This window comes from Odontomachus brunneus, unplaced genomic scaffold (genome assembly GCF_010583005.1).
Source record: "Odontomachus brunneus isolate Ranch 3 - 2012 unplaced genomic scaffold, Obru_v1 Obru_scaffold_005, whole genome shotgun sequence".
In the NCBI taxonomy this organism is placed as follows: Eukaryota; Metazoa; Arthropoda; class Insecta; order Hymenoptera; family Formicidae; genus Odontomachus; species Odontomachus brunneus.
Genome location: NW_022639455.1, coordinates 86739 through 99547, shown reverse-complemented (window position 1 = coordinate 99547; position 12809 = coordinate 86739). Strand labels below are relative to the sequence as shown.

At 46.4% G+C, this 12809-nt stretch overlaps 1 protein-coding gene across 2 annotated transcripts in view; it reads left to right on the top strand.

The window, feature by feature from the left end:
- LOC116850305 (protein Wnt-6) overlaps window positions 1-12770 on the top strand; it is a 119770-nt gene extending 107000 nt beyond the window's left edge. For both annotated transcript variants that reach the window (XM_032828438.1, XM_032828430.1), the window contains 3 exons: window positions 8507-8623; window positions 9023-9222; window positions 9796-12770. In XM_032828438.1, coding sequence (XP_032684329.1) covers window positions 8507-8623; window positions 9023-9222; window positions 9796-10257 — 779 coding nt within the window. In that variant the 3' untranslated portion in view covers window positions 10258-12770. The remainder of the gene's footprint in view (window positions 1-8506; window positions 8624-9022; window positions 9223-9795) is intronic.
- The last annotated feature ends 39 nt before the right edge of the window (window positions 12771-12809 follow it).

Sequence of the window (12809 nt, the reverse complement as noted above, 5' to 3'; positions counted from 1 at the left end):
AGAGAGAGAGAGAGAGAGAGAGAGAGAGAGAGAGAGAGAGAGAGAGAGAGAGAGAAGGAAGAAAGAGAGCGAACGAGAGATGGGCAGAGAAATTCCAGCAAGAGCGGAGAATCCAGCGGTGATACAGCGCGACGGCGTTCAAAAATCCGCTGGAATCTCGGGGAAAAGGCGAGCGCGCCGGAGGAGCGCCCGCCGCAATTGGTCATTCGGCGATTTTTGCCGGCATTCATGCGTCCGTTCCACGCGGTATTTATTGGAAAGGTTTCCCCCTCGGTACGCCCTCGGGGAAGAGGAGGAGGCGGCGGAGGAGAGAAAGAGAAGAGAACGAACCCACTAGGTACTCCGGTATACTCGCACGAGTGAGCCGATCTCATGTGTGTGCTCCTCTTCTCTTCTTCCCTGCGAGTGCGCTCGCCTCGCGCGAGGCGAGTGCGAGCGTGCGCGCGCGCTGCTATCTTCCTTTCTCATTGAATATTCCCCGCTTTATTTACGGATGCCCGTCGAGATTTATCGTCGTTCGCGCTGCCCTTTTCGCTTTAACCTGCTTCAACGTCGTCCGCTCTTTCCTTTCTCGTGTTCGCCTCCATCGTCTAATGTTATTTCCTCTTCTCTCCCCCACTTCCCTCTTTCCTCCTCCTGTTTCTTGGCTCTTTCTTTTACCTTGCCTCGCGGTAATATCGTATTTTTACGGTATCACATGATGCACGTGTTTAAAAAAATACAGCCCCGAACTATATCCTAGGAGGATATTATAAAAAAAAAACGTTATTAGCCTAGGTGATTAATGTACTTGAGGCACTTTCTACCACCGCACTAGCTCCACTCTAGCACTCAGTAAAACTCGACTTTTTGTTTGGAGACGTATTAAATATGATGTATCGAAAGCAACAGACCGAGAAGTGCGATGAATGCATTGGCAACAAATTGCAGTGTCGAAGAGAGAATATCGGCAGGGAGGTAGGAGCGTGAATCGATACTCAGGTACGATCTATTGCGCATGAATCGGTGCATCCGGCCCGATAGGCCGCCTTCGCGGCTAAACAAATCACCTCGTTGAGAAGGATCGATACCATCTAGGTGCGTCGATCGAGCACAACGGCGACATAATTCCCGCAATGGCGGCCCCGACGCATCGCCGCAAATTGCACACTTGCATAATCCGGCCGATCGATTAATCACCGCGAGATTTACGAGGGATTTGTTAAACCCCCCGCGAGAGAGACAGCGCGACCGCTATGCGCAACTGCATTCGTGCGCTCTTGCGTACTCCGTATATGTCCATTAGATATTTCAGATTCTGCCATTACATTAGGATAACGCAGGATCTTTGGTTTTAACATATCACTGATGTTCTGGCGAAGTGGATCATGAACCTTTTCCTTTGACGTGAAAAATGAAAAATCTAACGTTGAAAATATATAAAAATGTTTATTTTTTACGAATTTATGTTGAAAAGAAAAATTCATAATTATCAAGTATTGCGAAATTATTCACTTTTCACGATTACATACAAGAAAAAAAATTACATGATTGATAAGTAAACTCAAGCGCACGTGAAAAGATTCATGATTGATGCCTTGAATTAAAATATGTGAAGTTAAATTATGCAATCGTTTGCTTAAATTCTAATAAACTTTTCATTGAATTTCCAAATTTTCGCAAGTGTTTCCTGAAAAAATTTGGCAGCAATTAAGATTCAAAAACAAATAAATAAAGTCCACGAAATTTTCATAGACTTTGTCCTCTCCCCAGTTTTGATCGTTGACTGTTTCTTCTTTCGATTCTGACTGTTTTTTCTCAAGACATTCGCGACGCAATGGCAGAAGATCACGCGGGAGTGAAGCCAATCTAAGCCGCGTCGGGGAGAGCCCGATGAATTCAATAACGTGTTATTTCAGAGTCGGTAACACCGGCACGATTAGCATAATCGCTCTTTTAAGGCTCGCCGGTCTTCTTATTGCGCCACACACTGAAATCCCACGTACACGCAGTGGCGAGGAAAAAACGCACGCGCCGAGTGCACGGCCCGAGGACATTGTGCGACGTGGCGTGATCCATGATGTTACATAATTGACGAGCAAACGGATTACGATCGCGTTTCGAGGTGTACACGAGCGACGTGTACACGTCCTCCGCTCGCGGAGGAACGTCGAACGTCCGCGACATTCCTCCGCGAGCGGTGCAGCAGCTACATTGAAAGAACGCCGAACGCAGCGCCGGTGCACACCGCGTATATTTATGCATATGTCAGGCAGCGACGTTAATGCAATGCGGGTAATCGCCGCGAGACAGGCGGCGTAATCTCTTTTTACCCATAAACGGTCCTCCTCCTTCTCCTCCTCCTCCTCCTCCTCCTCCGCCGCCGTCTCCCTTGCTCCGCCGCCGATATACGTCGACTCAATTCGCCATTAGAGAGAGGGTTCGAGTATGCTCCGGCGTTATTAGCAACGTACGGGAGGTTCATAAAACTGGAAAGTGCATGCCGGCCATCGCGCTTTGCGCGAACGCTCATCTCGCGCGTTCCCTCCTCGATACATTGAAGGCGAAGGGATATTCGTGAGAATCGAGACATGCGTGTCCTGTGGCTGTAGCACGATCGCGAGTAAAGGACGAAACTCTTTGGTGCGTGATCATTGTAGAAAAACGATTCGATACTCGTGAAATGTCGAGAACCACGCTGATTTGTATCCGCGAGCTAGTATTCGACTGTTGTATTCGCGAGCCATGTCTCTTTCTCTCTCTCTCTCTCTCTCTCTCTCTCTGTGGAAAGTCGCGGGGAAAAATGTTTTCCGGGTTCAGGAAGCGAAGTGACCCGCTACGCGGTTGCGCGTTTCATTGCCGGCTGATTTATATCCTCCGTGTCCGCGCGGGGACTCAGTGGAAAGAGGAGAAAACGTTACGAGGGGGAGAGTCGAGGTACGACGCGAGAGATGGGGAAAGAAAAAGAAGAAGAAGAAGAGAAGAAGGAAGAAGAAGACCACTCGCAATTAAACACAGCGTAAGTCCCGCTCCGAGGATAATGCCCCGGAATGCTGATAATTGGCTGAACCGTCCGGGCGACCCGGGACGAGGAAGGGGGCGCACAGGTGCACCTGGCAGTGCGAGATCATCGGCTCGCGATCCCTCCTGTCTAATTGATTCGTAGTGATTTATATTATCCGGCGTTCCGCCGCACCTTTGGCATTCCCCCCGATCGACCATCGAGGCGATCATCGAAACTCTAAGACAGCAGAGACTGTCCTTCGACGACTGACGATACTTCAACACGTCGCGGACGGATCGCGAGACTTTTCCTTTGCTTATTGTTATCACTCAAGGGCAAACGTTATTCGTCTATCACTAGCAATAATTTCATTTTTTAACCAATTGGATACTTTCAATTTACCATCCAAAGCATAGATAATGATGAATGCATGCAAAAGCTATTATTAATTTTTAACATACACGTGGTACAAACATACTTTCCATTGAGTAAAGCTAGCAATAAAACGATCAGACCGCTAAAGTACAAAACATAGGATCAACAGATTCTTCGTATCCGGCAGAGAAGAATATGTCTGAACCAAAGGCAAAGTTATCAGTATTCCACAATAAAAGCAAGATCTCTTTTACTTAGGGAAAATATTGTAGTAAAAGTTATGTGAAAATTGTATATATATTTTTTACAATGTTTCCTGTACTAAACTACCTGAAATTGTAGCATAAATTACCACGGAAATAGCAAATCTGATGATTTAGAAAAAATTCAAATAATTACAATAATTTTGCAGGAAAACGTCAAATGTGTATAACATTTTTCCAAATATACAGTAATTTCGGTTATGACTCTATGGTCCAAGATTACAAAAATTTGATTGTAATTTTTGCTACAATACTCGAGAAAACGCCCTGACCGTCTAACGCGATCATTCTTCGCGAAATTTCCACATTACTTTCCCTCGACTTTCTCGAGAGTCATTCGGATCCAGGAGCTAGGACTTCAACAGCGTCCGGAGGAGGTCCGCGGAGAAAAGATAAAAAAGGAGTAACGCGGACGGGACTCTTTCGTAAACGATCTGGCCGCGTGAGCTCGAAAGGGCTCGATGCTTCCGTCATGTTAAAGGGCCGGTTCGAGCGGTGGTTGGAGCTGGAACGAGATAGAACGGGCGAGAGCGATCGATCGGCCGTGGAAGGAGAAGCGACGAGCGCGACCGCCGTCGCCGTCGCCGTCGCCAGGAGCCGCTGAGAAAGCAGGAGAGAAAGAGAGAGAGAGAGAGAAAGAGCTAGACGGGGGCCCACATCTCTCCTCTCTCGCTCTCGAAGCCCGAGAGATATCAGATCGCTCGTATAAAACTATCGTATCGTTTAAATACGCACTGAAAGGTGAGGCGATGCATCAGAAGATACGCGGGCGGTGGCAGGCAGCAGCCTCCTCTCCTCTTTCCTCTCTCTCCCCCTCACCACCCTCCCACCAAGCCTGTGTCCTCCTCCCGTTCCGTCCGCGCTGTCGATCCGCGCTGAAGATACCCGCCTGGAATCCATGGGAACCACGGAGAACCAGGCTTAACGCGTATAACCCCTTCCCAACGTCGCGGTGCAGCAGGTCCTCCACCCTGGAGGACCGCTTACGCCTCACCTCCGTGGCTCTCCCTCCCGCTGCCTGCTCCGCTCCGCCGCTTCTACCCTCGACACACGTGTGTACGCATTTTCTTTCTTTTCCCTACATCTTCCTCGTGTTTCTGTCTTTCTTTACGTTCGGCAATATGGATCAACGGTGGTGCATCAGTTTATGTCTGAATGCAGGGTTCTCAAGACGGTCGTTTCGTTAGAATCGTTAGGATCAACGTTTGGCTTAGCTGACTCGGTGTATCGAATGTTAACTCATTGGTAACCCGTCGATTTCCGCTGGAAATCGAGAGTTTCCGTTGCAAGTCTTGCGTGCATCTTCATGGAGATGAAGGAAACGCCAACTGAGTCGCATGAGACAGCATGAAAAGGGCAGGAAAATGGTAGAATGGCGAAGGAGAGAGGATCAAAATAGTGTGACTTGCGCCGCCAGTGGTTGCAGCGCAACGGTTGATATTATCGGTCGCATCGCGCTGTTTCTATCGAGATAATTGACAGAAGACAGCGCATCGAGTTTCTGAAAAGGACGAGATGCGATCACGCGCCGCGGCACCGATTCCGCATCGCCGATGCATCGCTCCGCTCGATATTCACGCCGCCTGCCGATCGTTCTTTTCCCCTTTTTGCTGGAATCCGTAATTGGGCGGACATTCTACGTTATGAGTTAATTCCGGCGTGTTGTCGGCGTCGGGCCAGAGATCATATCGGCGTGCACGATTCGAGATCTGCGAGAGACGATCTGATTTTTCGACGGATGTGCCTCTCGCAACGAGGCTACGGTGCCCCGTTAGTCTAACAAGGGAACGCGTAGTGAACTTCACTCGCATTTAAATTCAGCACCGTGCATCGAGTACTTATTCCGCAAGTCCTACAAAAATGCATGTAATGGTACAAGTGAAGCATTTCATTGTTTTGCAATTAAAATAATGTAATTAAGGAAGAAAATGCATTTTTTAACTCGGAATAATTCCTTTACGTTCCCAGAACTGAAACAGTGTCATTCAAAATTTATTATGAAATTCTAAAAACCGTGACGGGGTTTCCCGGATTTTAAATCTATACGAGACTTATATAAAAATTTTTAAACCGATTTATATAAAATCTGAAAGGCGTCAACGGCGGTGTATTGCGAGTTCTACAAGAAATTGTAGAACTTTTAGATAGCGGCGTTATACAGGATATCTAAGCGTCTCATATTTCGTGTGCTTGTAAATTAGGTTAAGTTAAACACAAAATTCCTCAACCATTTTGCAAGCGATCACGTAACATTTTATTAAAAAAGATAAGAAGACGAACAGACAATCGCTCGCGATCACAAATTGGTAGAGGAATTTTATGTTTAGTTTGACCTAGTTTAGTTTGACCTATGTTTAGTTTTGTTTAGTCTACGTGTACATGAGATGTGAGACTAGCGTCAGACATCTTCTATATGCGACAGTCGTGAAGCGCAAAGAAGCAATAATTCACATGGAATAATTGAAAATAGCGATTTATATGAAAAAGCCAAAGAAACGTGAAACGCGAAAGTACAGAATGCGGAAATGTGAAAAAGTAGCTGAACGCGCGTTGCCTCTGCAAGAACCGGATGCGCATAGAGCCTAGAGACAATGGGCAACGAGCGGGCACGATCTTCCGCTTTGAAAAGAGGGTGAAACCGCGCGTCGCGCACATTGTCCGCTTAATGATTGAGTGGAGACGTGGCAGGTGAAACCGAATACAGACGAGGAGCCGCGCCGGCTCCGTGAATCTCCGTGGATCCCCGCGGGTCCACCGCGCGGCCAGACAACCGTGGTCCCGAATTGTGGGACCCACCGATGGGCGTCTGCTCCCAAGACCTTCGACATTGACGATACTCCTTTCATCTAAGCCCATCTTTTCGTGCGGTCCATTCGCGATCGGCGCCACCCACATCTCACGAAACTACCGGATGGAATTTGCAATTCGATATCTTAGGCGAGGGGTACGTGCAGATTGAAGGTGATTCGAGTAATTGAAAGGGTTGGAGTGCATGGCGCACTTCAGAATCTTGATTCTTAATTTATATGATCGTATCAGTTGAGAGAATAAACGGACCAAGTTATTGGAAAGTTTTATTACGAGGCAACGCGCGTTTGCTTCCTACTCGACACTAAATAATTAATTATAATTAATCATTGAATTGAAATATTATAATTGTTCCTTTCTTAAATTTTAATTTGATTTTTTAAATTTCAGTTTAATATTAATTTTAGTTTAGTCTCTTTTTTATTTTAGCAGAATGAGATAACAGATTCGCGAAATTTTGCAGATCTGATACTATTTATTATAATCTTCTATTTTTATCTTTATTTCTTTATCTCTTTTTTTGTTTATCCATATTCTCTTTTCTTCTCTTAAGAAAATTTATCGGTCTAACAAAATTATGACGCTTTCCAAGCACCAGATACTACAGACACGCATCATCGATCCCTAAATTCTGTTTTCAAACGGAGAGGCGGTAATGGAATTTGCATAACTTTCTTAGGAGTGGATTTCCGCGAGTGCACTGCAATTGCGCGCGGCAATTTCTCACGTCCGCGGAAAGACGCTTGAAGAAGCGTTAATCGTGTACGGCCGCAACGACTAATTGGCATGCACCGGCTTTTATTTCGCCATATGAACAACTACCGCGTGTATGCGCACCGTGTCTAAAGTCAAATTACATCTTCCATCGCGCGTCTATCTCGTACACGGAACACCCGGATAACGATGCGCGGAGGTATCTCGCAATACGTCCGTAAGAGTAGACGATCCATATAACTCGTTCACGGCTGAACGCTGTCGTAATCGGATCTGCCTCCACAGATTAACTGACCTAGATCATTCGGCCAGAGTAACGAACTCTATGAGACTTTGTAAGTGTTCGCTAAGAGGTTACTCAAATGTTTCTAGGACTATAACGCTGCTGGGAGGCACGTATGTAGCGAGGAGAAAGCAATGTAATAAAACAATGTAAGGTCGTGTACTTTTTTACGTTATAGACAGCGTGAATATATCAACAGAAATTATTTCGCCGAGATAGAATTAGATAATTAGTTGAAAGGTGGCAGAAAGTAATAGATACGAATGGTGGGCTGAGTTGAACATGACGTGTAACGTGAAGGAAATATGACCTAAGAATTAAATGAACTTTTGCAAGTCCCTGATACCATGTGCAATATCTTAATTATACATTATATCAATACGCACTAATACACACTGAGAAAAAAATATCTGAAAATTTATTTGAGGGGTATATAAAGCTTATTCACACAGAAATTAACTTTACATCCCGCAAGTAAATTTTCAAGTATTTTTCCTCTCAGTGTGTAATGTGTAATTACACACGATATATAAAAATGTAACTCTACACCTTCGCAAGCGTGCAACAGTCGATCGATGGACTCTACGACGAGCGATTCTCGTGCAATTTTTTTCCGACGAGTATCTTCGCGTCTATAGAGAAACGGCGTCATTAATTAATGTATCTCAGGAGTCCGGCACGCAGCCAAGCAGGCAGGCACGCACGCACGCACGCACGCACGCATGCACGTACACGGGAAGACCCCAAATTGTCTTATTCGCTGGTCGACGCGTAATCCGATTTGTTTCCCGAGCGATCTGATTGCGCTTTCTTCAACCTTCCCTCCCGCCTGACCCTCGCCGACGTTGCTCCTTATCTTCCCGGCATCCTCCCCGAGAGACTCCTCTTTGAGACTGCGTGCGACGGACTCTGGGAAGATTCTTGCCGATTCTTTTTGTTTTTACGCCCGCCGCCGCCCCTCGCTTTAACCGCGCCGGGCGCGCCTTTTCTTGTTTCGCGATCGGTGATTTACGTCGCGGACCACGCTACCACGGTAATAGTCCATTAATTGATCCCGGATTCCCCGCCGTGTGCTTTCAGATACGCGGGAGACGGGTTTCGTGAACGCCATCACTGCCGCCGGAGTTACTTTCGCGGTTACCAGGGCCTGCACTATGGGTGACCTCGTGGAATGCTCCTGCGATAAGATGACGAAGGGTAAAAGCTTGCTTCCTCTCCTTCTTTGCGATTTAATCCGCGCGTCTCGATTTCGGCTCTCATCAATTTCGTATCGGAACCTATAGTAATCTGTGGGCTCTTAAGAGCCCTCGCGATACTTGAGAAACACTGCTTTTCAGGAGAGATTATGAGGGAACGATCGAAATTTGTTCGTTCACAAACACCGGCAGAAAGTCACATTGATTTCATTAGAAATAGTATCATAATCGTACGGCACTTTTGCGGCCGCATTTTGCAGAGAATTTTCGTGTCTTGTGTTATTTCCACGATTTTTTCAAAAAACCACGCGAGTCAGAGATTGAATTCGAAATTGAAGCGGCGCGATATCATCAAGTCTCTTGCGATTAAACTCGAGAATGGGGGAAAATGGTTATTCAGGTAATCGTCTGGCAAAATTTGCGCGTACGGCGGAGGCGAAGAAAAGTTTGCCAACGGAGGGAGACTGGGAGTGGGGAGGATGCGGCGATAACGTGAACTTCGGCTTCAAGAAGTCGCGGGACTTTATGGATGCGCCTTATCGGAAGCGAAGCGACATCAAGACGTTAGTGAAGCTTCATAACAACGATGCCGGCAGACTGGTAAGTCGTTTTTATACTTATTCTTTGGATAATTTGCGAATTTCTACTTGAATACTTGCCACTTTTATCCTATTTATATTTCTGTCGTTTTACCTTACTCGACGATAACAAGTACGAAAATTGATCCTGGTGAAATTTTAATTTACTGTTGTTCTTATCATATGTGCAATTCCGTAAATATATCGCGTGCCATTCTCATAGCCGCGCACAATTATATTTAATTGATTTAAAGAGCCGAAAAAATAATTTGATAGCTGTACGTTGCACGTTTCTCTTAACTTTCCGCGACCATACTCAAAAAATATAATCTTATTTTTAGTAGATATCCTCTTGTGTTATGGCCTCAAAAGGATCTTTCCAAAACTAAGAGGAAAATAACAATTTCCGCTGAAAATAGGATTATATTCTTTTGTGTGCGTAATTTCCGCGTTATCGCGACGATAACAATCAGATTCACATCGGGAACGGGGACATCTTTCCATCCTCAATCGGGCTCGATTCCCACGTCCCGTTAGAGCAACCAAGTCAGAGTGTACATTGCCGGCCGACGCGCTATTTGCATTCGCTCCTCAGGCCGTACGGAACTTCATGCGGACCGAGTGCAAGTGCCACGGTCTCTCGGGCTCGTGCACGATGCGTACTTGTTGGCGCAAGATGCCGACGTTCCGGGAGGTCGGCAACCGCCTGAAGGAGTCCTTCGACGGCGCGGCCAAGGTCATTCCCAGCAACGACGGCCACAGCTTCATCACCGAGGGTCCCACGATCAAGCCGCCCGGCAGATTCGACCTCATCTACAGCGAGGACTCGCCGGACTTCTGCAAGGCGAATCGGAAGACCGGCTCGTTGGGCACGACCGGTCGCCAGTGCAACGCGACTAGTCCCGGGGTCGACGGCTGTGAGCTCCTCTGCTGCGGCAGGGGCTACGACACGAAAATCATCAAGGACAAGATCAACTGCGGCTGCAGGTTCCACTGGTGCTGCGAGGTCACGTGTAACACGTGCCTCGTCAAGAAGACCGTCCACAGTTGCCGTTAACACGACCACGTAAGTGGGCGAACTCTTAGTGTATCGATCTGCACGACACGCGATCTGCGTCGAGGATTGGATTCACGAGGTGGATCTCTGCGAGTGTTAGAGGAGAGAGACCTAGGGTGAATAATGCCGATGGAAATGATCGATGTTCTTTCTTGCGCAAGTGATATTATAAGACGGAAAGTCCAAGTGGCTGAAGGGCGAAAAGCTTGAAAGACGCGTCTTCTTTGCCCTCAACGACAAGAAGGGATGACTTGCGATCGATACTTTCGTCTGTCCATTTGATATTAATGATATCGAACGCTATTATTTCTCCCATTTATTGTTACAATCAGGTCGTTTGATATACTTCCACGCATATCGACTCAAGCTAGGCATACATCGAGTAGCGAACAAACGAACGAATGAACGGTGTGATTTATTTGCGCCCACTTTGCGTACAAATTTCCTTTAATAAGCCGCATCATGAAGGAATCGACTCGAATTAAGGCGTTTTGCTCGAATTCGTTAAGGCATTAAGCTTTTAAATCGTACAACGGAAGTTTGCATCCGTTGTTCGTTCGCTCGCTATCTACTCAGCTTAATATGCAAAGCACGGTTGATTGTCGATCGCAATTGAAACTATGTTGAACGTTGGCGGTTAACGCAATTAGAAAAGAAAAACTTGTCCAACGTTGTCGGTGACCAAGCGCCCTTTCTCTTGGCGCGATCGTGATAACGTTCTCTGTTACGTATAATAACGCGTCTGTGTATAATATATCAATCTCTAAGATACAGCTTGATAGTATAGGATATTCGACGACGAGTGTCCGAGTGACATGTGATTTACGATTTTCTCGCGAGTGCACGGGTCTGGAGTAGGTCTAGGTTGCTGAGGAGATTTACGTAAGGTCTCCGACGAACAATCCATCGCGCGCGAGGAGCGAGATCGAGAACAGTCGTCAGTAGTGCATGCGCGAGCCAAGTCAGACGCGCGACGCGACCGTACGCGACTCGTCTCGTGTTTCACGAGAGACAGCTCGTGTGTCTTTGACTGTTTCTGCACGATCCGGGGAAATAGTCCTCACATTTTACGAAAGCAAATTTCTTGATTACGCGCAATGTGCGATGCACCTTTGTGCGTCCCGTAATAAAAATTACGGCGCGATGTTTGCTCGCAAGTCTTACGGCTGTCACGGCAGTCCGCGGATTTGTGGTCCGAGCTTTTTACTGTTACGATATGATCGGGCCGGTTCTAGATTCTCTTCGTCTCGAAGCCTCCCCGAGTTAACAACGGATAAAAAGAGTAACGTAACGACGATGTGACTTGAGTATGTTTCGTTCCAACTGGCTGTAGCACAAGCCAATAACATTAGCCAACGCAACCACTCTCGACAGTCGGGAAAATAGCGTTAAGGAATCTTGTCCGCGAAAATTGTAGTAAGAGAGAAGAATCTATTTTTTTTTATATTTATTTCTCTAAGAGAGGTTGCAATCAACTTCGGGTATGCTCGAACGAGTCGTTCCGGGGCGGAATCTGGGACGAGGTCACTCTTCTGCTACGTAGAACCGATCCCGGGTATGTAGGATAGTTGTTGTTATCAGGATCGCCGGCGCCGCGCGAGGCGATCGACTTTATTAATCCGGGCGTCGAAGCTTTCCACGTATCTCCAGTGCTCGTAATAACTTTAAGCCGTACGTATAGATCGTATGATGATTTTACGCAAAGCACTCTTGTTTGAGGCGTCGCCTAACGTGCCGGCATAAGTTCGCATAATAACGTCCGGCGAATTGCTTCTTCGCTTTTAAAACGCCGCGAGGTCGGACTGCCGAAGCGAAGTCCCGATTAATTGCCATTTGCGGTCAGATTATAATTTATAACGATATCAGTGTGGAAAAGCTTAACGTGATGTCACACACGTAGAATTGAGTCTCGGTGTTGGACTTTAAGTCGACTTTAAGATTATCTTCGACTAAAACAATCGACAAATCAGTCATCAGAATTAATCACGAATAATTCGATTGATTGATGAAGTTAATTAGCAATCAATAATCAATCATATTATAGTCAATTATTGACTAAAAATTGATTTCACCAGTCGATGAAATTACACTTGTGATTTCATATATGACGATTGATTAATTTCGATTAGTGACTTGCCGATTATTCTGGTCGAAGAAAATTTTCATCGATCAACCCTCGACACTTTTCTTCACTAGCAACGCGTTTCCGTCGACCAGACATCCCAAATCCTTCCAGGCGTCTCGGGACTACGCTTTGCGCGCGCGTATCCGATTATGTTGCTTTTGCCCTCGCGTGACATAAGCTTTGTGCCATACTTTGTGATTCGATCGATCGACGCTTTGGTCACGCGTGCGCTGCCCGCCAAAGGAGAAGCGCACGCGAGGTTCCTTCGTTTCAATCGCTCCTTATCGGTCCTCAAGTCTTACCGCGTTTCACAGGACTCTCTCTCTCTCTCTCTCTCTCTCTCTCTCCTTCTCCCTCCCTTCATCTCTCTCTCTCTCTCTCTCTCTCTCTCTCTCTCTCTCTCTCTCTCTCTCTCTCTCTCTCTTTT